General features: G+C 41.4%; 1 protein-coding gene across 1 annotated transcript in view; it reads left to right on the top strand.

Annotated features, from left to right (window-relative positions):
* LOC112109441 (tensin-3) overlaps positions 1-26460 on the top strand; it is a 352165-nt gene that overhangs the window by 269578 nt on the left and 56127 nt on the right. Inside the window, exons 20-22 of the mRNA XM_026654112.2 lie at positions 11062-11231; positions 11627-11753; positions 11851-11934. Of these exons, the coding sequence (XP_026509897.1) occupies positions 11062-11231; positions 11627-11753; positions 11851-11934 (381 nt within the window). The remainder of the gene's footprint in view (positions 1-11061; positions 11232-11626; positions 11754-11850; positions 11935-26460) is intronic.

Below are 26460 nucleotides of genomic sequence, written 5' to 3'. Positions count from 1 at the left end.
GCATACCCAGTTTCATAGGCACTTCATGAATAGGTGTACTAAGAGATTAAAATATGGAAGAAAATATGTAAAAATTCAAACTATGTGCGGGATGACTGGATTGTCCTTTAAAGAAGGCTGTTTTGTGCTAGCACAATAGAAGGGAAAGATTTCATATGGAAATCTCTCCAGTTTAGAGAGTGCTCGCTATGATTTAATAAGTAGAGCAGAGGACTGGGGGCCAGGGCTCCTGGCTTCTATTTCTGATGCTGCCATTGGCATGTCAGTGTGACACCGTGATAAGTGTTTAACCTATCCATGCCACAGTTTGCCTGTCTGTGTAATGAGAATAATAAAAAAAGTGATGTGGTGTATACCTTACATTCCGTTGTAAGAATTCAGATCCTCAGATGAGAGAGACAGGCAAACAAATACTAGTAAACAGAAGGGTGAATTACTTAGCAAAATGTTTGGGACCAGATTCTGATACTCTTACCCATGTTTGATATTTACTGATTTTCCCTGAAAGATCCTCAGGGTTTTGAAAAAGCCAGTGTTTAGATTCTACCAATTTTTATTCACCGAAATTTTGGCTTTTAGGACCCAGGAATTTTTCCCAGGGGAAGTAGATGAAGCTGTGCTGGAGGACCAGGGTCAGCAGGCCAGTAGCAGTAGCTAGGGTCCTCACCTGGGTTGTAGGACAACACCCAGCACAAGCACGCACCCCTCCCCCCCTGCCGCCTTTGAAGGGATTTGGACATGGATCTGCCACCTCTCAGATGAGTGCCCTAACCACTGGGCTGTGGAATATGCTGCTGTGGGGTTCCTTCAGTCTCCCCTGTTGAAGCTGTTGCACTGTGGATAAATGATTATTTTTTTTAAATAGAGCAAGGGGAGTGAATCCTGGGTCTCCCACTGCCCAGGTGAGTGCTCTAACCACCAGGGTACAGAGTCATTTTCATGTTTGCTCTTACTCCTTCTCTCTGGTCCAGTCACTCTTTTATTAATTTATTCACAGTGAAACAGCTTCAGCACTGGGCCAGAGAGAGAGCAAGCAGTCACATAAACACAGTTAGGGATGCTCAATAATGATTCTAGATGATGACTAGGGGCAAAGGAGCTTCAAAGAAGAAAAGCTTTTACAATGTTTTGGGGCTACAGTAGGCTTGGAGAATCCTTTTTTGCTTGCTTGCTTGCTTGCTTGCTTTCTATTAGAGAAATGTAATAATTTGTATGCTGGTTATTTATCTCTAAACAGTGCCTTGTTTAAAAAGGGTAAAAATCCCTTTGTTGAAAGTAAAAGCATTGCATGTTCTTAGGGCTTTGGTTGGAGGTTGGGGGAGGGGGGTAGTGTTTGAAGGCCAGAAGAGGAGGTTAAGGGGAATTTTATTTCAGGTTGGGGTCCCCATTGGGTATAGGTTGTAGTTGTTTGATGATACCTTATATATGTTCCAGTGTGGGGTGGTAGGTGACAACTCAGGGTGTGAGGTCGGAGAGGGTTTTATTTCTATATTGAGGCAGGTTCTCCAGAGGATTTGGGTGGCCCATTCCATGGTGTGATCTACTTCTCTGGTGGAGTGTCCTTGTTTGGTGAAGGTGGTTTTGAGTGTGTTAAGGTATATATTCCAAACTTTCTCCTCAGATCATATTCTGTGATAGCTGAGTGTCTGGCCATAGATAACAGATTTCATGGTGTGTTTGGGGTAGTTACTGGGTCTCTGAAGGTAGGTGGGGTGATCCTTGGGTTTATTGTATATAGTTGTCTGTAGGATTCCATTGCTGAAGCTGATCATGGTGTCCAGGAAGTTGATGGTAGTGTGGGAGTGTTCCAGTGAGAGTTTAATGGATGGGTGGTGATTGTTAATGTTGTGGTGGAGATCTATCAGGGAGTTTAAATCATCTGTCCAGAGGATGAAAACGTCATTGATGTATCAGGTATATAATTGGTATCATAGTGCATTTGTCCAGAAATATAGTAGGTGGTGTTGGAGAGTTGTCAGTTGGCCTCCTATAATAGCAATAATAGGCATTCAGATCTTTCCAACTGTCTACAGGTATGTATATAGTCCTTCGTGGGAGTAGGGCTCCATGGATTATTTCCTTTCAGTGAGTGGAAGGTTAGATTACTAAGGATAATAACTTTACAAAAAATTGACTAAACTTCTGAAATGTAAGGCTCAGACCATGATATTTTCATGTAACTGGCTATGTTTCCATAGCTTGAGGCTCAATGCTTTTAATATTGTCAAAACATGGTATTTGTCATTTAGCAACATAAGATTTAAATATCTTCAGAGAATGAGATGACCTTATTCAAGTGTGGAATTATTACACTGGGAACTGCATTTAGGCGGATTAGATGAAGAAGTATAAATAGGCATTTGCAGAACAGAGCATGTTCTTAATAATATTTGGATTTCTCAATTAAATGAACCTTCCTATGCAAACACCACCAAGTTCCCTGTATTGTATTACAATCCATGCTATTTGTCAGATCTGCTCCACAATAGCATCACATACCTAAAAAAGCATTTGAACCAAAAATTGCCATGTACAATAGTTATGGATGAGGAAGTACTGGAAGTAAGTCTCCATTGGAAATGTAAGTGCTTTAGTATTGGAAGTAAGTCTCCGTTTACATCATTCAGGAATTTCATTTAGGCAGTGAGTTACAGTGTCAGGAGAGAGGGTCTCTCATGCCTGTGCAAAAAGCACTAATGTTGATTTTTTCTTCGCCTTGTCAATTCTAGCTTAAGCCTGTAATTTTTTATAATCAACGATATTTTATTGTGTCAAGAAAGACTTAATGCACTCCAGCTGTGCAAAACACAGGCTGAAAGGTGCTAATGAAGAAACCACTCTAAACACACATTTGTTAAATACATAAACCACATATGCTGAATTATATGGCATAGGATCACTTAAAAATTATGGCAGAATTTAAAACTTTGAACCAAATACAGCTTTGTTTCCTTGAGATGACTGTAAATTTAAAGACAGTTGACAACTTTAATGGCTAAGTATAAATCAACAAAATTCATCTGTACTATAAAACCTTGATTTGTGATTGTTTATTTGTGACTGGATTAAAAAAGCAAGATTATAAGGGAGTTTCCTACATTGTTTCTGTGTGTTTAATTTGACCTATAGCTTCATTCCACAGTGGTGACCACTAAAAGATTTTATAATTTAGTAGAAAGATTCTGAACCCCCTTCTTCCTGCTCAGTAACCTTGGTAAAAATTTTTCAAGGAAAATAGGGAAAAAGAAAACATACTTAGTTTAACCTCCCTATTGTAATTTGCTTTGTAAAAATAAACTATAAATTAAAGACAGTTTTACGGTTGAATTTGGAAATGAAGTTGGTGGTATTTTTATTTTTACATATATATTTTATAAGCAATAATTTAATGTAGATGTAACTGGAAAACTACAGAGTGTGTGTGTCACTGTCTGTCTGTATTTGTGCATGCTTATGTGTACACAAGTGGGAGGGGAAACCCTGCCATCTGATTAAAGGTGCTGAATTGGAATATAGCACAAAGGGGTCTTATTCCATGGGGTCTACAGATGAGCAAATTCTATATAACGGCTAAAAATTATTGTCATTTATTTGTAATGGCAACCCGGGGAAAGTGAAAGTTAAGAGATTTTCAACCAAGAAATGCTGTTATGCCATTGATTCCCGTGTGAGTGGTTTGGTTCCAAACATATTGAAAACAGTTGTTCAAAGTGCCCTTTATCAGATGTAATTAGCTTTCCTTTGATAAATTGCTCTTGTAAAAACATTTTTAGAAAGGGAAAAGTGATACTTAGTAATACTTAGTAATGTAATGCTTAGTGTCCTAGAGGGAAATTATCCCCTGTGCAGGGGGGCGGCACAAGGTCTATGTGCCACTCACATCCCATTTAAATCCTCAAAATAGGGCTTAAAGGCTCTCTGCAGAGATGAATTTCACCCCCAAATGAATAAAAATCTGTTTTTTCACCCAACTTTGTTCTTTTTAATGATTTGTTCCAAAAATCCAATTTCAGAACAAAGAAGATGAATTTATACAGTTGCACAAAGCCCCCTGAAGTTAAGGACTCTTAACTTTTCTGGGCTTTAGGTCAGGCTGTTGGTTAACTGTTTTCACAAACGGGAGAAGGCTTTTAAAAGTTGGTGATATCTGGCAGAATTATATTTTCCCTACCTTGATGCTCTGTGCCGCTGAGCTGTACCACTGCCAGCTATAGTGGTCACTAATAAAAAGTCATCCACAGTTATTTCCTGTTGTAACTATAAGGACAATTTGGGCCTCATGATTATCTTCCTCTACCTCCCAATGGAAAACCTAAGGGAGAAAAAATCTTTGCAAGGGTCTTCCTGAAGAGCGTCCTCCTGAACTGGTCCATCCAAAGGTGACAGTATTGTCTTCCTTGCACCCCTGTACAGAACTGTCTTCGGGGCTCGTCCTCAGACCCTGTGGATCAAGGGGAAACAAACAGGCACTGTCTTATCTCAGTTGTCATTGTGGTACAGTGGAATCGCATCTTACGTGGGGGTTAGGTTCTAAAGTCAGCGCGTAAGGCGAAAATCGCGTATAGTAAAAATTACCCTTGAAAATCCCTTAAATCGCCCATAGGGTACAGTATACTGTACATGGTTTTGTGTATACAACCCTGTACAGTAATATGTATAAATGTATAATGTATACAGTAATGTACAGTATATAATAAAGAGTACATATGCAAAATATAATTTTACAGTACTGTATTTTTAATTACAGGGGGTAATTACAGGGGGTCGTCAGGGCTTGATGTCGATCCAGGAGACGGAGATGACGGAGAGCTTGGGTGACGGAGAGCGAGTCGTAGACGAAGTGGTTGGCTCTGGTTCAGCTCGAGAAGTTGATTGCGTAGGCTCATCTGCTGCTGGTTGTTTTTCCTTGAAAAACATGGTGATCGGCAACTGTCGCTGTTGTCTCTTGAGCTGCTCAAACATTTCTTGATATGGTCTCAAATAGTCCGTAATACTACGTGTGATTTTGAGCCTTCGTTCCATAGAGGGATCGTATTCAGAAATTAAATCATTCAAGTGTTTCGCTGCTTGGAACACTTCAGCAAATTTATGAAGATTCCAACTTGCTGGCTCTTCCTGTTCGTCGTCATCATCTTCGTCTTCTGTAGACAATTTTATCAGTTCTTCTAACTCTTCATTAGTCAATATTTCTCTATGACTCTCAATTAATTCTTCAATTTCTTCCTCAAGGATGTTGATGAAGCCATCACCACCCACTTGCCTGGCCACCTGAAAAATGCGTTTCACTTCTTTGTCAATGGTCGGGAAACCCTTAAAATCATTCACACATTCTTTCGATAGGTTTCGCCAACATGCATTGACTGTTTCAGGCTTGATTGCATCCATTGCCTGTTTAATATAAGTGATGCAACTGGCAATGTTGAAGGACTTCCAACACTCCATCACATTAAGATTGGGATCAGCATCCATAACGCTACGTATCTGTGAGAACATAAGCCTCGTGTACGTGGCCTTGAAACAGCGAATCACGCCTTGGTCGAGAGGATGGAGGTGGTATTGGGGGGGAGAAAGACGACTTCAACATCGTTATGTGCAAACCGTAGTGCCGCAGGGTGACCAGGAGCATTGTCTATGATCAGCAACACTTTAAAGTCAAGTCCTTTCTCTTCGAGGTACTGCTTGATCTCCGGAATGAACCACTTGTAGAACCAATCCAGAAATAATGCTGCCGTCACCCAAGCCTTTTTATTTGACTGCCAGAACACAGGTAGGAGATTTTTGTTCTTGCCTTTTAGGGCACGGGGATTTGCAGCCCTGTAAATGCCCAGCTGCATTGCCACAAAACAACACAGTCACACGGTCTTTAGCTGCTTTGAAGCCAGGGGCTTGTCTTTGTGATTTCGAAATGTAAGTGCGGTTTGGGCATTTTTTTCCAGAAGAGCCCAGTCTTATCAGCATTAAAAACTTGTTCCGGAAGGTAGCCCTTTTCTTCTATGATTTTCTTTAATTGTTCGGGATAGGCTTTTGCTGCCTCTTCATTGGCAGATGCAGCTTCACCAGTAGTCTGCACACTTTTGAGGTTGAAGCAGTTCCTAAAACTGTTAAGCCAACCTTGGCTGGCTTTGAATTCCTTCTCATCAGAAGGCTGTCCCTCTTCGGCAGGAGGTTTGAACAGCGCGTAGAGGCTAAGAGCCTTTTCTCGCAATGTGTTGCCATTGATAGGCACACGTTTACGGTTCATGTCTTCCAGCCATAAGTTTAATGCCTTTTCAGTTTTCACTAAAGTCTTATCACGCACCTGGTTCGTCACCTTAGCAGTTATTGGAGCACTTGATGCCACGGCTTGACAAATTTCTCTCTCTCGAATCTTGATGGCACGGATGCTATATTCATTGCTGCCATATTTACGTGCCACGTTGGAGACTGACATACCGTCTCTCAATAAGTCCAGCACAGCCAGTTTTTCCTCCAGCATTGGAACAGATCGCTGTTTCTTCGGTTGAGCACCAGATGAAGTAGTTGGCTTGCGTTTAGGGGCCATGTTGTACGAAAAATACGTATCTTTAAACATTAGAATCACACTCAGCACTGCAAGATGTTCACACTATGAGAGACACGCGGGAACTGAGACTGACTGAGGGAACAGCAGATTCACGTCTCCCATCTCATGCTCACTCCGGGGCATATGCTCATTGGGTGGAATCGCCCGCACTATTTACAGGTATCTTGTTGTTTTTCTTTTTTTTGCCGAGCGTGTATAGTTGAATTCACGTAAGTTAAATGCGCGTATGATGTGATTCACCTGTAACCGATAGTAAATGTTGACTTTTTAGTGGTGACCATTGTGCATGCGATAAAATAGAAACCTAGCTTAGTACTATGGAATGAATACAGTTCTTGTAGTTTAGCCTGGATAACTACTAATGCATCAAGTAAAGCAATGCTGTTGACCAGCCTTTGCAGACAGTTTTTTTAAATGGCCATAATACCATTTGGTAGTGCTCCAAGAAAGCTAAGCAGATAAACTTTTAACCACCAGCCATCCTACAGTTAGATGTATCCTTAGCAAAATGATAACCATCTGGCACTGGTCTGGTGCCAGTTCTGAGGAACACGATTATTTGTTCTTTACAAAGATAAATAATATCTGCATCTAACTGTGTGTGTGGGGGGCGGGAAGGAGGGGAGAGACAAACAGAATACAAAAAGCACTCTCAAAAATACACACACACTCCTGGGATAGGTCTGAAGCTCTGCCAAGATTTTAAGACAAATTATAAGGAAGAACAGTAAATGAGGTGACCAAAGGAAAAGTTATTCCAGCAGCTCTTGACTCAGAGCACTTTACACCATGTTAATTGAAGAATGCAATTTTTTTTAAACAGATAATCGTAAATAAACAAATACCTGATGCCTTAAATGGGGCAGCTTTGGAAAAGCTTCATAATACTGTTCAGGATAGGCCATCTTCCTGTTGCACACTCTGATCACATTACTCCTGTAAATTCCTTCAATGGCTTTTCCTTTCTTTCATCATTAAATTCAAGATCCTTGCCCAGGCTTTGCCCAGATCCATGCTAGCTCCCATTGCTTTCTACTCCCCATCTCTCTCCATTTGTCCCTCTGGTCTAACTTAGATAAAGTTTTGTTAATATCAATGATAACATTAAATCACTTTTCATCAAAAATAGCAAACATTTCCATGTAGAATTTTCCCCCATGTTCCACAAGGTGGAGCCCTGGAGTTTACCTACCTAGTTTCAGAGCTTTCACAGTTCTGGACATACGTGGTAGAGAAGAATAAAAATGTGTCTTTTCAATAGTTTTCACAGAACAAGTCTGGGTTCTCACTGCAATCTTTTCTTCTTCTTTTTAAACCCGTAGCTCTGCCAGAAAGTTAAGACCTATAAGCTATATGTCAGAGGAAGAGCTTGTAACTGCTGTGATTGGATATTCTGGGGAAGTTTATAATGTATGGGTTTTATGACACTCACAAGCTCTGCAGGTTATGCTGACAAAATGTCTAACTTCTATGAAGTCTCTGTTCATATCAGATATGCACAGGTGGTCCTCTGCAAACCACATTTGTGGCTTTGTAGAAGTTACCTTATTAATCTCATGGAACATCCCTGATGAAATACAGCTCTTGTTAAGGTTATAAGCAAAATCCATTCAGCCATTTTGAGATTAAATGAACATAAACCATCCTTTATTCAACTTTTACAACAAAGCAAGGACATTTCCAGTGTAAAAAATATGTTAAGATTCCAGAGTGATGTTAATAACTCCTTAACTAATTAGTTGATGTTTGGAATAGAGAAGGGGCACCATCCAGCATAAATGCTCAGTAGTATCACTATAGGAATGACAATGACTTCTTTGGTGAAGAGTCTGATCCTACAAAATGCTGAGCACCCCTATAGGCCTGGGGCACCTTCAGTTTCAGTCAGGACTGGTGCTAGCACATTGGGGTCCCTAAGCAGGAATATTTTGCCACCTCCCCCTCCCCCCCAATACTAAAACAGGCAAATTCTTATAATAAAAAGCGAATAAGGGGGGCCCTTGACCTGCTCGGGGCCCTAACCAATTGCTTAGTCTGCTTATGCCTAGCGCTGGCTCTGGTTCCAGTAGAAATTTTGGACACATGGGGATTTTTCAGAGGGCACTTCGCATCACTAAAGATTAGTCTGCAAAGTGGTTATAATTTCCTGTCTGTGAAGTTGTAGATTTTCAAAGGCACAAAGGGAAATTAGGTGCCTTGGAAAGTCAATGAGAATTGGGCACCTTCTGCCTTTGAGTAAATGATAAGGGGAAATTGGGCTTGTAGAGGGAGATTTTCAAAAATATTTTTCTTTCTGAAATTCTACAGTCATGGATTCTAGCTCGAGGAGAGTGAGTTTGTTTCTAAAATTTTGACTTTAATGGATACGTTGTTTTTGTGACATGGATCTTTAAAATGTGAGCAGTATTTCCATTTTTAAAAAAGTCTTAACTATTTTTTAAAGCTATATTTCAAAAACTGTTTGTTGTAGAATCTTCAGATTTAAATATAGATGAGATGAAGCTGAGTGTGTTAGAATGTTTTGGGTAAGCCTGGCTGCTAATTTTAGAAGTTATATGGTATGGGTAGGATTTTTCAAAAGTGGTCAGCATTGACCTAATTACTGTCACTGAAGTCAATGGCAAAACATTCATTGATTTCAATGGGAACAGAGTTGGGCAACGCTGAGCCCTTGTGCAAATCCCACGGTATAATTTATGGGAGACATTCTGCCTTCGATTATCAGCCTCCAGTTTCCAGTAATGTCAGCAGGAGCTGCACATGTATATTTAAGCAGAATCTGACTCTTAATTCCTTATGTATTGCACTGGGACCCAGTCAATGTTTTAATGTTGCGTAAAATATTCTTTTCCTGTGTAGACGCCTGTTTGTGATATCAGGCATGGTTGGCTTTGGTTTTTTTTAAATGTGTATTGATGCACTGTGGTCACGCCTTGCTACCCTAATGAAAGTTAAGATATGCTGTAGTTCAAACTTTTCTCCTGTCTGCTGGATCTCATACTTCTGTTATTGCCAGCAATTTCAGACTAGAAAATGGATGTGTGCATAAAGTTCATTCTGTTTGGAGAATGCATATTCCAGATCCAACTGCTCGTTTAGATGTAATGCACTGTGTCAAATCCCAGTGTGAGTCTGGCACTGCTCACTGCTTAGGATGTCTTTTAGAAGTCCTTTCTTGCCCCAAGCAATTAGATTAAAGTTGGAAACTATCACAGAAAAGCTTAATCTCAAATGATGCAAAACAATCAAAATAGGCTCCCTTGGAAATTCAGGAATGTTTTATGAAGTATTTTAAGAGACAACTTCAGACTTTTTAGGAGTATATGCAATTTCAGTTGCAGCACTCAGTAGTATCTCAAATACTGTGTTAGACATTTATTCTTTTTATGCTGACTAATCAGCAACAACTCCTGCAGCATCCTTTTGGTGTCTTGAATTCCCACAATAATGATGAAATAGGGATTGCTTCCAATAGCCACTGTCAGAATTTTTTTTTAAAAAACAGATGCTATTCCTCCCTCACCCCCTATTATCATTTTACTGCCTTGGTTTATTCTGCAATGCTCCATTCCTCAATCGTCAGAAGGATGTGACTTTTCTTTGTTACATACATAATAGTGTAGCTATTGTGAATATTTTCAGTACAAATACTGTAAATTCACCATATTTGATTATATACATATGAGCTAGATTCACCCTTGGTATCAGCAGGGCACAGGGCCTCTGGTGGCTAAAAATCTGTTAATCTGTCTGGAAGATCACAGCCCTGGGCAGCAGCTATGACTTCACCTCCAAAATCTGGTTGGCATGTCCAGAAGGCGTTGCCGTTGAATACCCTAAACAACCTCTACTGGTGGGATTCCATCCACAGATAAAACTGACCTCTCCCAGCTTAATCTTTCTAGAAAGGGCAGCAGTGGAAATACTGCTCAGCAGGGCTGCCCAGAGGGGGGGGCAAGTGGGGCAATTTGTCCTGGGCCCCGCAGGGGCCCCCACGAGAGTTTTTCGGGGGCCCTGGAGCGGGGTCCTTCACTCACTCCGGGGCCCCCGGAAAACTCTCGTGGCGCCCGGGCCGCTCCGGGTCTTTGGTGGCAGTTCGGCGGCGGGGGGTCCTTCCGCTCCGGACCTGCCACCGAAGTGCCCTGAAGACCCGCGGCGGGCGGTCCTTCCGCCCCGGGACCCACCGCCGAAGACCCCAGGCCCCCTGAATCCTCTGGGCGGCCCTGCTGCCCAGCCTTCTAGAACTCAGAGCACCTTGAAACTACAATATGTAGCAACCTGTGCCAGCCAGGCTGAATCTAACCAAGCATCTTCCTCTGTGGTTATAGGCAAGTAACTGGGAAACCTCACAGGTGACTGAAGACTGTCAATCACTATTGTTAAAGATATTGTGGTAAATTACTTGACTGGCACCGTGTAGCAGGCCTAATGAAACTAAAAGATCTTGTGTATTTATTTATTTATTTATTGTTGTATTATTTATTTATTTGCTTCAACAGGTTCACCAGGAGACGAGTCAGGGGGAAGAATAAGGAAGTTAAGTCTTGGACAATATGACAATGATGTTCCAGGGCAGCCACCATATACCAGGTGTGGCTGGATGAAATCTACTGCTGTAGACCAAGCTGTAAATCCAGGATCACTAATTGCTGTAGGGGAGACCAAAGAGGTAAATAAGAAAGAATTATTCAAGATGGGGTGACTGATAGGCCAGCGTAGAATCCCAAATTCAGGAGCACAGTCGGGTTACAAATTCCCACATTGATAAGCAGAAGTTGAGCATATTATAAGGTTTTGTGCATGATGTGCCATCCCTGACAGTCACTGGATGTAAGAAGAACAGAACAGTCATATTCATCAGAAAAAGGCTTTAACATAGACTGGCACATCGTGTGTGTGTGTTTGTGTGTGTGTGTGTGTATCAGTGTCCTGAGATCTCTCCATTGGAAAAGTGGATCAGATGATATGAAAGCTTGTATAATCTGATGAAAAATGGCCCACTGTACTGCAGAGACTTGATGAAGTTTACCACACACTCATTTTGCTGCTTTTTGCCTCTTCTAGATGGATGTGGCACGTTACCAGGAAGACGTAGATGAAGTAGACAGGGGAATCTTCTCACCAACCAAAAATGGGAATGAAGCTGTTCCACCAACCCCAGCTTTTCCAGTGTCACCAGAGACACCATATGGTGAGGAAACATCTTCATCATTTACTTTTAACAAATGTGTTACTTTTAGCATCTCAAATTTATAGAAAAGGGTTGTTTGCTTTTCTTTCTCTTCCAGTGAAATGTCCCCCACATTACCGCCAAATGAGTCCATCTGGCCAACAGATCAGTAGCCCACCTGAGATGTACAGAACTGGGCATGGTAAGAACCATACTTCCACTTTTCCTTTAGAAGACTCCCAAAGGCCCAATGCGCCTCATGTGGCCTTGTGCAGATCATCTGCAGAGAGAGGTAAAGTTCACCCTCGTTAAGTACCTCTGTGCGGTGCCAGAGCAAGCAATTGATAATGCACAAGCATCATTGTGCCTGCACAATAATAGAGAATCTACTAATCTACCGTCGGATGCATCCAACGAAGTGGGTATTCACCCACGAAAGCTCATGCTCCAATACTTCTGTTAGTCTATAAGGTGCCACAGGACTCTTTGCTGCAAAGGTTGGCTTTGCTCAAGTCAAATCGCATCCTAGCCAATTGAAGGATATTATTATGAGTTTGTTGTTGCAGTATAAAATAGATGTTAAATAAACAATCTTTCATATTGCATGGTTGTTTCCAATAGATGATTGCATAGGGAAAGGGTCAGTCTAGCGTGATCTTGTTATAAATGACCAGAGGAGAATCCCCTTGGTTGGCCATAAATCTTTGCTAATGTAAACCTGCTGTAAGCAGCTCCTGTAAGCGGTGCCCCCATCTTCCCTGGCATAGGAGTAATTTCAGGGGCACAGCAGGGAAGAGCTGTGCCAGGCCTCCACTGTCATAAGGTCTCTTATTTAAGGTTGTTTTGGGGCCTTACCTGTGCATTTCTGTACCTTTCTATATTTGGATTTCTTTTAAGTTCAGCCTAACATCTGAATTTTCCCAAGTTACAACACCTGTAATTTTTTGTTACCCTTAACTTACTGATGTGTACTCTCAACCTGAACTCCAACTTAATGTAGTGTTTTGTCTGAGACCAAACAGAACTTCCCATGTCATTACCATTATATTTTGTATGACTTCAGTCTTTCAGAGTGTTTTTTCTTACACATGCATAAGAATGTAAAGAGATTAGTTAAACTAACAAAAGATTTTTTGGGTTGTTGGGCCGATTTCCTACCAATGTACATAAAGGAGCAGAGCAGACACATGGTGCTGTGACTTTGACCTAACCTACACAAGTTAATTTCTGTATGTTTCATAGAGAAAAAGTGGTGTGATATAATCATGTAGAATCAGATGATACTCTTGGTTACATTTATGCACCCATTGCAGTCAGTTGTCCATGTAAACAAGATACAAACTGGAGAAAATGTAATAGCTTTTAGTGTAAACAAGCAGCATTGTTCTTCATCCGCTTACTGGGCCAGGAACCAGGGTTCTTCGAGATTAGTCTCCTGGAGCCTTCCTTACACGTAACCAACTGGACCCGAAGAAGAGCTCTGTGTAGCTCAAAAGCTTGTTTCTCTTGCCAACAGAAGCTGGTCCATCACCTTGTCTTTCTGCATCCTTTTACGGTTCCTTTGTATAAGTTGGGTGGACCACAAAAGTGTAAGAAGTTTGGTTTCATTCAGATAAGCATGGAAAAGATGTGGCTGTTTATCTGATGCTTATAGAGAACCATCCGGTTTGGAAGTCAGGGTAGAAATAATATTCCTTGTAAGATTTCCAGCATCTCCTGAAGCTTTGGCTAAGTTGGGAATAATGCAAGCATAACCTGTGTGTTTTGGTGTTTCTGTTTTTGGGTCATGTAAGGAACATGGGGTTCAGAGAATCTGGCAAAAACTAAAAATCAAACAGATGCTTCTTCTTGAAAGCTCAAAATATGTTGAGTCTGTTTAGGTTTAAGTATGTTCCTTCAAGAAAAGAAATAAGGATTAAGCGGTGATCTTCAGAGGTGGTTATCACAAACATCACCCACTAGCCCCAGGTACTCAACACCTGCGAAAATCAAGCTGAAAATACATTGAATTCTGCATCCTTATTACATTGCTTGTTACTCAGGATGATCAAAATGGGTTCATAGAAAATAAGGCCTGGTCAAAACCTTTATCCTACTTCAGTCTAAACCTTTTATTGAGATTTGAAACATTTTGGTTGATTTATTTTTTTACATTTCCTGATGGCCGCGGGGTCCGGAAATGGAAGTACTGCAGTATTAAGAGGAACCAATAAAAATCTCATGAGATAATCTGTCATCATGAGATTTCCAGCCTAATTTTACATACAACTGTTTGTAGGTCAGGTGGTTTGGATGATGGCATATGATTGCATAAACTTGGTTTTGCTTCTCTTTATCAAACCTCTAGTGTTCTCTGAACAGTGGGAGTTACACCAACAAGACAGCATATTTGACTAAGTGTGTTTCTTCATACAATGCATCCACCATTATCAGAAGTTCAGTTATCCGGAACCCCACACTTATGTTCCCAATCTGGTGTCAGATAACAGGGCTTTCATAAATGGACGTGGCTTGTCCAGTGCTGTTTCATCAAGATAGGGAGCCCAGAGAGTAGAGAGATTTGGTGACTGAAACCTTTATGCACTTGAGACCATTAGCCAACTTAGTCCCCCACATACACACAAAATTTAATGCACAGCAGCTTTTAAATTGAAGCGCTTAGGTCAGCTCAGATCTCCACCACCTCAATTCCTTCTCTGGTCCTCAGTCTTCCTATTCGTAAGTAAGGTGGCATTGGGTAAACTGGACAGTTTCCTGCATGATAGGGCTTGTTGGCTGTGCACTCATAAATCTGCAGATTTGGCACCTTCCATTATTCAAATCTTTGATTACCCAAAGGTTTCCCCTTGGACCTTTTGATTTGCACTTTATTCACAGTGCAGATCTTCGCTGCTCTGAGGCTTATTGTGCGCTGTCTTTTGCTGTTTGGTAAAAGTGAAAAAATAAGTTAGCTGGACCCACTTTTTTTCGCAGCTGTAAATGTCATATTTTCCCCAGTGCAAATGGATTTTAATGAACACAAGGAAAGATTAAAAACTGCTGTGAAAAAAACAAAATGTGAAAATGCTGTGTATGGAAAGGTGCCAAAATGACTGACTACTGAAGGTCCTTTCCCCCCACATTCTGCCCCCAGTTGTGTTTATTGGAATGTATCCGAAGGAGTTTAACCACACCCCTATAGCTGAAAATACATTTCAAAGGTACACATCCACATCCAGGTATGAAAATTAGGGTAAAAGTAGATTCTAGGGCTAAAACATTGTCTTCTCTATGACATTAAACTTTATAGACACTGTATTTGCAGTTGTGCATAAAAATGATAGAATTTGCACACACACACGCCTGTTAGCATGCACAAATCAGGCACAGATTAAAATGTGATTTGCATAGGTAAATAGTCAGTTGTGTGCATAAGTGATAATACATAAATATCATGCACACAATGATTTGGGTACACACACACAGACAAGATCGAGGCCCCTTTGCACTGTGGGTCAAATTCGGCTCTAAGTTTCATGCATGAATTTCCCTATATAACCAAAGTGTTGTGTACCCTTTTCTGAGAATAAAATTTGGCCCTTTATATCTTAATGATCTCTTTTGCCATTGACTATAAAAGTCCAATGTTAGTTCCAACTATATAAAGTGGGTGCCGGTTAATAGTAATCCCAGTATCAACAATTTTGGTTGATAGCTACCTTTTGCCGGGAAACGATCCCGTCCCATTGAGTTCAGTGTTAACAGGATTCAGATACTGGCAAAAGGCAAGCTGCTTATTAACAATTTTTTTTAGAAGGCCTTAGCCCCATGCAAGTTTGCAGGTCTGCAGCCAGAGAAGGAAGTGCTGGGGTTGCACTGTACTTCTCCCTGCAGTCTCCAAGAGCTCCCTGCCCTGGCACTGGGAGGCGGGCTCAGCATGTGCTAGCACTTCCTTCTCTGGCTGCTACCCTGCAAACCTGCCTTCCACTTATTGGTAACTTCCAGATAATGAATGCACAGGAACCGAGAGGTTGCTAATAAGTGGAATCCACTGTGTTTACATAGATTTTTATTATGAAGGCTATGAGACTTATGAGACTTTTCCTCATGTTGAAATGTCTTCTTTTTGTCTTGTGTTGAATGGGTGTATCATTGACCTGACATCTCATTGAGAGGAGACATGATAGAAAACAAGCAAAGGAATTATACAGTAAGAAATTAGGTCCCAAAGTGCTAATCCGTTGTTTTTGAGAGACAAGGCAGTGAGGTAAATTGGACCAACTTCCATTGTTGGACATTCTGTCAACAATTTACTCTTAGATGTTAATTAGACTTCAGTTTTGTCATGCATCATCTGCTTTAAGGCCTATTAAGGTCAAGAGCATAGGATTTAAAGAAGGAATAGTTAAATGTATAGACCAGGGGTCGGCAACCTCTAGCACGCGGCTCACCAGGATAAGCGGGCCGGACCAGTTTGTTTACCTGCCGCGTCCGCAGGTTCGGCCGATCGCGGCTCCCACTGGCCACGGTTCGCTGCTCCGTGCCAATGGGGGTGGCAGGAAGCCGCGGCCAGCACATCCCTCGGCCCGCACTGCTTCCCGCAGCCCCCATTGGCCCAGAGCGGCAAACCGTGGCCAGTGGGAGCCGCGATTGGCCGAACCTGCAGAGGTGGCAGGTAAACAAACTGGTCCGGCCCACCAGGGTGCTTACCCTGGCGAGCCGCGTGCCAGAGGTTGCTGACCCCTGGTATAGACACTGAGAACATCCATAGTTGCATTAGGTAGGCAATGGGGGGGAAATTAGGGATATAACGCCTCATGTTTTAGGGCCTAAGCCCTCTGAAGCTTCTGGTATTAGTCACTGTCAGAAACAGAATAACAGATTACATGAACCACTGCTCTAATCCAGTACGGTAGTTCCTATATTCCTGTGTAACAACAGCTGAAACTATTTGAGCAGTAGTATTGTGTCCTTTACTTTTTGTAAGGTATTCGGGACTTTCTGAGTTACCTAGTTAATATTTAAGTAGTAGCAAACAATAACAACAACACACGCTATAATAATATCTACAGTAATAAAGCAATTCTGCTACAGGGTGCAAGATTCCTGTTTATGATTCAGATGCAGTGGCTTTGCCCTTTACTCAGTTAACTCTTAAATAGTTTCAGAGGAATCCAATCCAAGGTAAATATACTCTCGAGGTCAGCTTCTGCAAATGAATTACAGTTTATTTACCTTGTCTTCGTCTACTGAATGCTTTTTAAAAGGGCCATGTTTAGGATTCACCTTGGCATACTTGTTCATTTTGCTTGTGTGTTCTACCCTTTCCCCAAGCCTGTGTCTGTCTTGTCTATTTTAGACTGTAAACTCTTGAGAACAGGGACTGTCTCTTGCTCTGTGTTTATACAGTGCCTAGCAAAATGGGGCCTCTTTCTTGTTGGGCCATAGGCACTACTGTAATAAATATAACTGATGTGTTAGGCATCCAAAATCCATTGTATGTCATTGGGACACTTATTTGGATACCTAACTCCCTTAGGCTTCCTTTGAAAATCCCAGGGGTAAACTCTTAAAATTGGACGTGAATCTTCACCCAGCTCCAGACACATCCCCACAACTCTGCAGGACTTCTGATCCAGGTCTGTACTCCACTCCTAACCCCCCCGTACCTAATTCAAATGTTTTGGAAAACTAGGGGGATATGTTTTGGCTGGCATGAAATATCTGTGCTCCTGGTCCCATTCTGGGCATAGGGAGGAGTAGATAAATCAATCCCATATGGTTTTCCTGGTAGAGAATCACACCTACACCTTGCCTATGGGTTTCACAGCTGTTTGCTGACAGCAGAAGTATCTGGAGACAGGAATCCTGCGTTCACTTTCAGGTTCTGGAAAGGAGTGCATTCGGTGGTTATATACCCCCAGTCTGCCCTCATCTCCCCATTCTTCTACCCCCACCCTTCTGCTCCTATACACCTTGGCATCTGTTTCTGTCCTCTGCTCAGCTGCCCCAGGCTTCTGCCCCTGCTTCCTTCACCAGCTCCTATCTCTCCCAGCCTATCACAGTCCATCCTCCTTTGGTCTGGTCCTCTCTGCCCTCCTTTGATATCGCTGGGCAGGGATGTTCTGAAGTAACACCTGACATTGGCAGGTAGGTCAACTTAAACGATCTCATGCTGTAGTTGTTTTTTATTTCTAATTTCTGAGTGTGTGGTGACTGGTACATGAGGGGCCTGATTGTGGTTTTACTAAAGCAGAGTAAATCTAATATTAGTGACATTACTCTAGAGTTTCGCCAATGAACTGAGATCAAGGCCAGACCCAAAGTGTTTATGGAGCAACCCATCTAGCAGTGCTCGACTACTGAAAAGTTCACCAAGGTACGAAAAACTTGTCACTGAGTAAAGTGGAACTTATTTTTTGTTTGTGGCAGTTCTGCCTTCGGGCCAGATGCAGCCTATTTGCTGGAGGTATAGATCATTTGTGACACTGGCAGTGAGACAGCCCAACCTGAACTAATAAGGCTTTAGCCAACAATGGAAACGTTTTAATTTGTAATATTCTGTTTAAATTGTGGTGTGGCTTAGGAGATAGAGCACTGGCCCTGTACTTAAGATACCTGGGTTCTGTACCTACCTCTGCCAATGGCCTTTCTATCTGTTCCTCAGTTTCCCTCTGTAAAGCGAGTATAATGACACTGACCTCTATGGTAAAGTTCTTTGACATCTACCAATGAAAAGCACTATATGTAAGAGTGCTAGGTATTATTACGGTATCACAACTCTTGAACCATTTTTAAGCCAGTTGGAAGCATTCTCGTGCAGCAGACTTGCACAGTGACAGTGTCCCCATGAGATCACATATAGCGGGTTCAGCAATGTCAAATGCTAAAGCTAAAGACAAAAAAGAAATCAGTACACATTTCATAGTGCTTCTGAACTTGTGAAATTTGCTGCTGTTTGGCTGAATAAATGCAGTTTCCTTTAAAAATGGTTCTGCTCCAAAAAGGGATTCTTTAGAAATGGCTTTGTGGGACTCCAAGTGTATTGGCTTTCACTGACTCACATCAAATGTACTCTCATTTTATTGACTGCCAATATGCAAATAGCTCAGAAAGTCAAATTCTGTCCGCTGCTTCTTATGCACCATCCCTAACAATCCAGGTTCTGCTGGCAAAAATAGGCCTTCAGTGTTGCTGTAAAGGGTTTTGCAGAGGCATCACTGATTAGAACTTAGTAAAAATTCTGTTGAATGTGCCAAAGGAGGAATTTCCCCCTAACTCGCTCTCTTTCTCCCTCCCCCAATACTTTTCTGTGGCTCTACAGGGCTAACGAATGAAAAGCAGAACTATTAAGTAAGAAAGTACCATTTTTACATAGTCACTTTTCAGAATAGAACCACACTTTAAATTGCTGCATCGTTCATTGTTGTGCAAGGACCACTGTCAAGTTTGAACTGCATCAGTTTCCCCATCTATAAAATAGGGGTAATCATGTTTACTTTTCCTTGTAAAGTACATTGAGATACTCAGAAAAAAGGTGGTGTGTAAGTGTAAGATTTTAAAATTATTATTTAAAGAGAAGACCCAATTCAGATACCCCTGAACTTGGGAAAAATTTACTTCCAGATCTCAACTTTGCTTCTTAGGCCTACCCCTAATTTTTTATTAGATGCAGTGCAGGATTTCCCATAGTTCATGTTATTCAGCATATCTGTAGCTGTCTGATTTGTTTCTTTCAGTATTATATTTTTTCTTCCTTCCTTATTGAGAAAAACATGCTGGAAAGACTGCCGTCAGTGCATATAATGTCAGTGCAGAATAACACACTGGACTATTTGTATATTTAGAAACAAAAATCCATTGTCCTATAGGCAATGAGGAAGAGAGTCAATGCAGTGGCACAAGGAGCTATGGCAGAAGCAAATAATTCTTTAAATGTCTGTTTAGTCTAAGCAGAATTTGATTTTTATTTTTTTTATAATTTCAACAGATAAGATCAATGTAGATTTTTAAGCATTTTTTTTCCATTTTTATCTATTTAAATTTTCACAGTCGAAGAAAATTCTGGGGGGCTCATAACTATTTAATGACAGTGGACATTCAGATCAAAAAAATTAAAGCTTTATAATCATTGAAACATAAATTGTTAACGTCACATGTCAAAATATACAAAGTAGATATCCTTAAATCAAACTCTAATACATTCTCAAGCAGCATTTTTCTTACTTTGCCTATCTGTAAATCATCAATGGAAGTACTTTTTCATGCATTTGTGTGTATACAGTGCAATTGATGTTTACCGACATTTACCCATAAAAATCTAATCCTTACAAGCCTAGCTATGTCTGATAGATTTTATGTCCAGAAGGGACCATTATGATTATCTAGTCTGACCTCCTGTATAAGACAGGCAATAGAATTTCACTTAGTAATTACAGCATCAGGCCCAATAACTTGTGGTTGAACTAAAAAATATATTTTAGAAAGACATCCAGTCATGTTTTAAACACTTCAAATGATGGTGACTCCACTAAAGCGCTTTGTAAATTGTTCCAGTGGTTAACTATCCTTACTGTAAAATATATGTGCCTTATTTTCCTTTTGGATTTATCAAGCTTCCAGTGATTTGATCTTGTTATTCCTTTGTCTATTATACTAAGAGTCCTCTGCTATTACATATCTTCTCTCCGTGTTGTAGGTACTTTTAGATCATGATATAGTCACTTTTTAACCTTCTTTTTGATAAATAGATTGACCTTTATAAGTCTCTCACTATGTCATGTTTTCCAGTCCTCATATTATTGTAGCTCTTTCTTTTGAACCTTTTGAATGTTTCGGTATCTCTTTTGAAGTGTGAAAACACCAAAAATGGAACACTGTTCTTCCAGTCATGGTGTCACCAGTGCCATATACTGAGGTAATTACCACCTTATTCCTACTTGATATTCCCTTCTTTATGCATCCATGGATCACATTAGCCCTTTCAACCACAGCATTACAGTGGAAGCTCATTCAGTTGGTGACCAGAGTTGCTGTTTTCCAGGGTACGGTCCCCACCACCCTTTAAGCCTACATTCTTTGGTCCTAAAAATCTACTAACTGTGAAATTCTCCAGCATGTCTCATGAGTGGCAAAGGAGGAGCTTTGTGTTGTATTTCTCAGGCATTTCCAAGAGCATCTTTTTTTAACTCTTGATATTTGAGATGAAGATACTGTTGGCATCCAAGTGTTGGTGGTTCTATAACCAGTTGCTCAACCAACAGGCACTTTCCCAACATGTTTCTGATCAAATGGAGACAAAAATTCAGGGGGGGGAAAGGTGATATTTTAGGTATCAAAGGTATTAATTTTGTCCTTTTCTGTATGCTGTGGTGCCATTTTTCTCTACCCAAACCTTAGGACTTTATTCATCATCATCATACAGACTCTTTTCACGGGCTGTGCCCTAGCTGGTCCTTCTCAACTTCTGCAAGGCTTCCTCTACCTGCCAGCTGTAACAGAGTTCAGAACTGCTTCCAAATGAGAGAGTCCCATTTGATGCCTTACTCTAGCAAGAAAAAAATAAAGATGCTTATTGGTTTACCCCTCTTCCTGTGGTGTTCAGATATGCAGTTCCTTGTACGTACCAGTGTTCCAAAGTCATATACCTGCTACATGGTGCAGCATATCAGTATCACTTTTCCTCACCTATCTAGTAAGCGATACAACTTCGGGCAGTTCATTAAATAAAAATAAAAAAACAGTTTGTTTCCTTGATCAAAGAGGATTAACTGAGTTTCCACCCAGAGCAATTTATAAATTGGTCAGATTTATACAAACCTCCCCAAACTGGGGTTTAAATAGCAGAAGCACAGATACAGCCTTCATGGTAGCATGAGAGCCATTATTTATCTAACAGGAGATTCCTGTACAGCACTGAAGGAACAGAGGTCCTCTCTGTATGGCATTCAGAAGTTTATAAAGGCTCTTTTGTCTCATGCTACATACAGCTAATTGAGGTCCCTCTGTGTAATTTGTTATTCAAGTAACAAATAAAACTGTAGTGAACACTTCGACAGGGATTTGAATTCTGGCTAATAAGCCCCTCCAGGCTCAGGAACTGCTTGCCTTATATCCCTCAGATGCTAAGTGAAGACTAGCAAATTTACCCCCACTGTCAACCCTGGCCAAAGAATAATACAGATCTGTTGAAAATAGGACCACACAGCTTTCAAAGAGATTGACACTGCTCCAACGGCAGTAGCCAGAGGGCCTATAGAATAAGGGTCAGATTATCCCCTGCTTTGCGCCCATGTATAGGGTTGGAATAGATACAAACAGCCTGTTTTCCTGTCTTCTTCCCTGGATATGATGATCCATGCAATGTGGTGTTTGTATATCCCTGAGTACAACAATTGTGAAAAGCTAGTGCCAATTAGTTGCTGGTGCTAGGAACCTCAGTGTGGATAGGTATGGTTGAGCCCAGCTCCCCTTCCATATTGGCCAGTGAGATGGGCCAAGTATGCATGTTGTACTTTTTTCAAGGGTGTCACAGTGGCTGTGTTGCCCTGTGCTCCCTTGGAACCCATCCAGGCCCAAGGGGTCCTGGTGCTCCTGTTTGGGTGGGGTGTCCCCACCTTTCCTCCAGTACAGGACTGTGTATTAAAGACATGATAGTGCCGTGTATGTTTATCTGAGATGGAGAAATGGAATTAGCATAATGTAAGTTAGGGATGGGAAAGACACATTAGATCTTCAAGGACAGCCCCTTGCGAGTGCAGGGTTCTTCTTCACAGTGTGTTTAAGATGTGTTCTGTCTAGTCAAGTGATGTGTATTTCACCACTCTCCATTGATGACGATACCACAATCTAATAGTTTGCCCTGTTACCAAGTTTTTCCTATTATTTGATTATTATTTTTTCCTTTTATTAATTATATCCTATTGCTAGTTGATGAACCCTCTCTGGTTACAGATTGCATCTTGGGGGAAATGACTAACGAAAAGTGCCAAGAGATACTGAATCAGAAGGTGGCAAAGGGGAGAACTATGTGGGGAGAGAACCTGCAACATAACATTGCTGCTGTTGTATTAGAAATGGCAGTTGTTTTTGAGGACGAACAGCAGAAGCTCCACAATCTGAAGGATTTAATTTTTTCCCCCACCTCCTTCACACAGAAAACGTGTATGTCCAAGGTAAAAAAAAAAAACAGTAAGCTGTGACAGGCCTGGCACCTTTCTGAACATCTGTGTTTCTTTGCTCTATACATGAGTGCTTCCACTTCAGTGGATGTTTGTCACAGGCTTTGCCTTTGCAAATACAAATGTGACAGTGGGGTTTGGGTTCTCCCTCCCCCCACAGCAAGTTAACTGATGTGCAATAAAAATCCGAAGTGGAGACAAGGCACTTGTACTGTTTACCACAAGATAGCTAGGTGAAGTCAGCATTGTATCCTCTATCCTTGATTGACCTCATCTATGTTTATCTCACTGTAAATCTACACTGCCTTGTCTCCACTGTGTCTTTATAGCAGGATAGCTAATGCAGTTAGTTATCCCATGCTAAAAACACACTGTTTTTGGTCAGTGAAGACACAGCCTCAGTAGGTGAGAGGAGGCGGTGGAAATGAGACATTTGCCTCTCACTATGTCAGAGTGACTCCGCCAACATTAATTTAACATCTAAGATAATTCTTTGAAGAGGGGCACAAAGTGCAGAGCAAAACACCATCATAAACAAACAGAGTCAAATTCACCACTCCACTGAAACTAATGTAATAGACCATGACTGTATTGTACCAGATCTCCTCTGCCCTGCGCCACATCTGTTAAACTCTGTTCAACTCAATAAAACTAGTCTGGAGACAAACCCTTTACTGCATACATGTCAGAGCTTACTGGGTGTCATGCCAAAACAAGCTCAAACCATCAGTATTTCAGTCACTGCTGGCAGTGACTTACAGAAAAAACTTGCACTTTGCACCTCTGAGTTTAACCAAGATTACACAGCACACTAAGGTACAGTCTCAGAACTTTTGGATCCTACCCTGCCCTGCAGGAAGATTGCCTTTTTTACTGGAATTCAGTATTTTTCAATGGAATTCTCCGTGCAGAGCAGGAAATACCTTGCAGTATAGGTGGAATATTACAGCTCCATGACTGTGTAAAGATAAACCCAATGAGCCAAATTCAGCAGTGACCAAAGTGGTAATGTAAGTTGCTCAGAAAGTGACTTTGGTACAGCTTACGCTAATTTGTGCCTAATTTGGGGGGTTGGAGTAAGGGTTGTAACAGGAAAAGCAACTAATAGGAAGGTTTAAGATAAAGCAGGATCTCACCCTTTTGTCCTAAACCCTCCTGCTAATGGCTTTTTCTGTTCCATGCCCTCCTAATATTCCCTTAATATGTGAGTATTGTTCTTTTTACTGACTGCCAAATTCTTACATCTAATGCTTCTCTGCCACTTACACCTGTCTGCTGATCAGCTTACAATTGTTTGTCTCTGCTTAATCTATCTCAGGTTTCCATGGGAGCTTCCCTTTCCTCCCCAACCCCCCAAAAACAAGCTGAATTTGACTTTACCTGACAAGGTTTTATTCTCTGTTTTATCATAACTACCCATTGGCGTTGGTGTTGTTGGAACGGATTGAGGTAGCAAATGGACATATCTGACATATTTTGCAGCTAGTGACTGTTTTTGTTTAGAGCTACTAAAGATTTATTTCCTGGCAGAGGCTTTCAAAATCTCTACCTACTTGAGTCACTCAGCGAGGAACGAAAAACTTCATTGAGACATACGAGAGGAAAGAAAATAAACTAACCAAACATAGATAGGCAGTGCCGCCCTCTCCTTAGAATGTATCTTTCAGTATGCAAGGAAGTTTGATTGAGCAGCTGCAGGAATGTACAAATGTGCACACATTAAATAAATAAAGATGGGTGCTGTTCTAATTTCCTGAGAAGCTAAGGCTTATGGAATACTTGCGTCAGATTTTCCGAGGAAGGAGCATGCAATGATAGTGAAGAGCAGAGCAGGTATCAATCAAGTAATCCTCTTTTGTCAGTCTTCTGAGAAATGCACTGAAAGATCTGAAGAATAACTTTCCTGGTATTTCCCTAACAAACTACTGTAAATAGTAGCTTGCAGGCAGAGTTACGAACAGTGCATATATATATACTATATTGATTGGGCAAAGCAAACATTGTAGAAATCTTCTCATATTCCACTAAGTTAATTCTACTTACTGCACTTTCAGTAAGAAAGGAGGTTATCTTAAGTACACTCCAGCCTGAAGTATTGTGGGATATCTTAAAAATAGCTAGATGAAATAGAAACATAACTTAGGTTCTATCCAATACTGTATCTGAGGGGAAAATTGGAGATTGTTACTTGAGCTACTTTTTACACCGTGAGGCTGTTGATCAGGGTTCAGTCGACACATTGATGGCATGGGTCATGCAAAAGCACTTAACAGGGAGGACCATATGGAAGCTGCCCTCTTCAAGTAGCATCCCATGTACCTCCCGAGTCCTTGATCGGAGATTTCCAGTTAGCAGTGTCAGTTTGGCCCGTCCATGCTCCCTCTGAAACCTCGTGCCTGACACTGAGTCTATGTAGAGGTATGTGGGCAAACCACCCTCCGTTTCTTCTCAACTGCCTCTGTCTGAAACAGAGCCCTAACGTGTCCGCCTAGACTGTGCCTCAGCTTTTCTAATATTTCTATAGTGGTTGAGATGGTTTTTATTGTTAATGGTTAGTATAGTTATAGTTGTTAGTTAGCTAAGTAATGAGAGGATTGTTTTACTCCTCTCTTTCACCTCAGGGGGACTTTTTTTTTTTTTCCTGTCAGGGCACACCTGGCTTGCCAGGTTTCAGATGTTGACACTCTTTCTGAGAGACTATAGCTATGAGCAACGGCCACTCTAAGTGTGTCCATTGCTTGGGGGAATCATAGAATCATAGAAGATTAGGGTTGGAAGAGCCTCAGGAGGTCATCTAGTCCAACCCCCTGCTCAAAGCAGGACCAATTCCCAACTAAATCATACCAGCCAGGGCTTTGTCAAGCCTGACCTTAAAAACCTCTAAGGAAGGAGATTCCATCACCTCCCTAGGTAACCTATTCCAGTGTTTCACCACCCTTCTAGTGAAAAAGTTTTTCCTAATATCCAACCTAAACCTCTCCCACTGCAACTTGAGACCATTACTCCTTGTTCTGTCATCTGGTACCACTGAGAACAGTCTAGATCCATCCTCTTTGGAACCCCCTTTCAGGTAGTTGAAAGCAGCTATCAAATCCCCCCCTCATTCTTCTCTTCTGCAGACTAAACAATCCCAGTTCCCTCAGCCTCTCCTCATAAGTCATGTGTTCCAGCCCCCTAATCATTTTTGTTGCCCTCCACTGGACTCTTTCCAATTTTTCCACATCTTTCTTGTAGTGTGGGCCCCAAAACTGGACACAGTACTCCATGTCTCCCAGAAGTGCGACTTCTGCCTAGCCTGCAAGCCCAAGACAAGGAAAAACAGGGAGATTAAACTCAGACAGCTAATGATGGAATGTTCCCTGCAGCCAGCTTCTGAGTCAGGTCAAGAGACCTGACTCCTCCACCCCATACATCTGTGTCCAAACAGATCCAGTGCCCCTTCTATCTCAGCTCATGCTTCTCCTAGGAGAGGGAAAACTTTGGAGGCTTCAGGGAAGGCTTCCAAAAAGAGGGGTGCGGACTCTCATCTTAAGGAGCCAGCTCCAAAAAAGTCTAGATCCCCAGCGAGA

This window comes from Terrapene carolina, unplaced genomic scaffold (assembly GCF_002925995.2).
Source record: "Terrapene carolina triunguis isolate 2854851 unplaced genomic scaffold, T_m_triunguis-2.0 Scaffold180, whole genome shotgun sequence".
In the NCBI taxonomy this organism is placed as follows: domain Eukaryota; kingdom Metazoa; phylum Chordata; order Testudines; family Emydidae; genus Terrapene; species Terrapene triunguis.
Note: the sequence above shows the minus strand (reverse complement) of the source record. Positions and strands in the feature narration are given on the sequence as shown.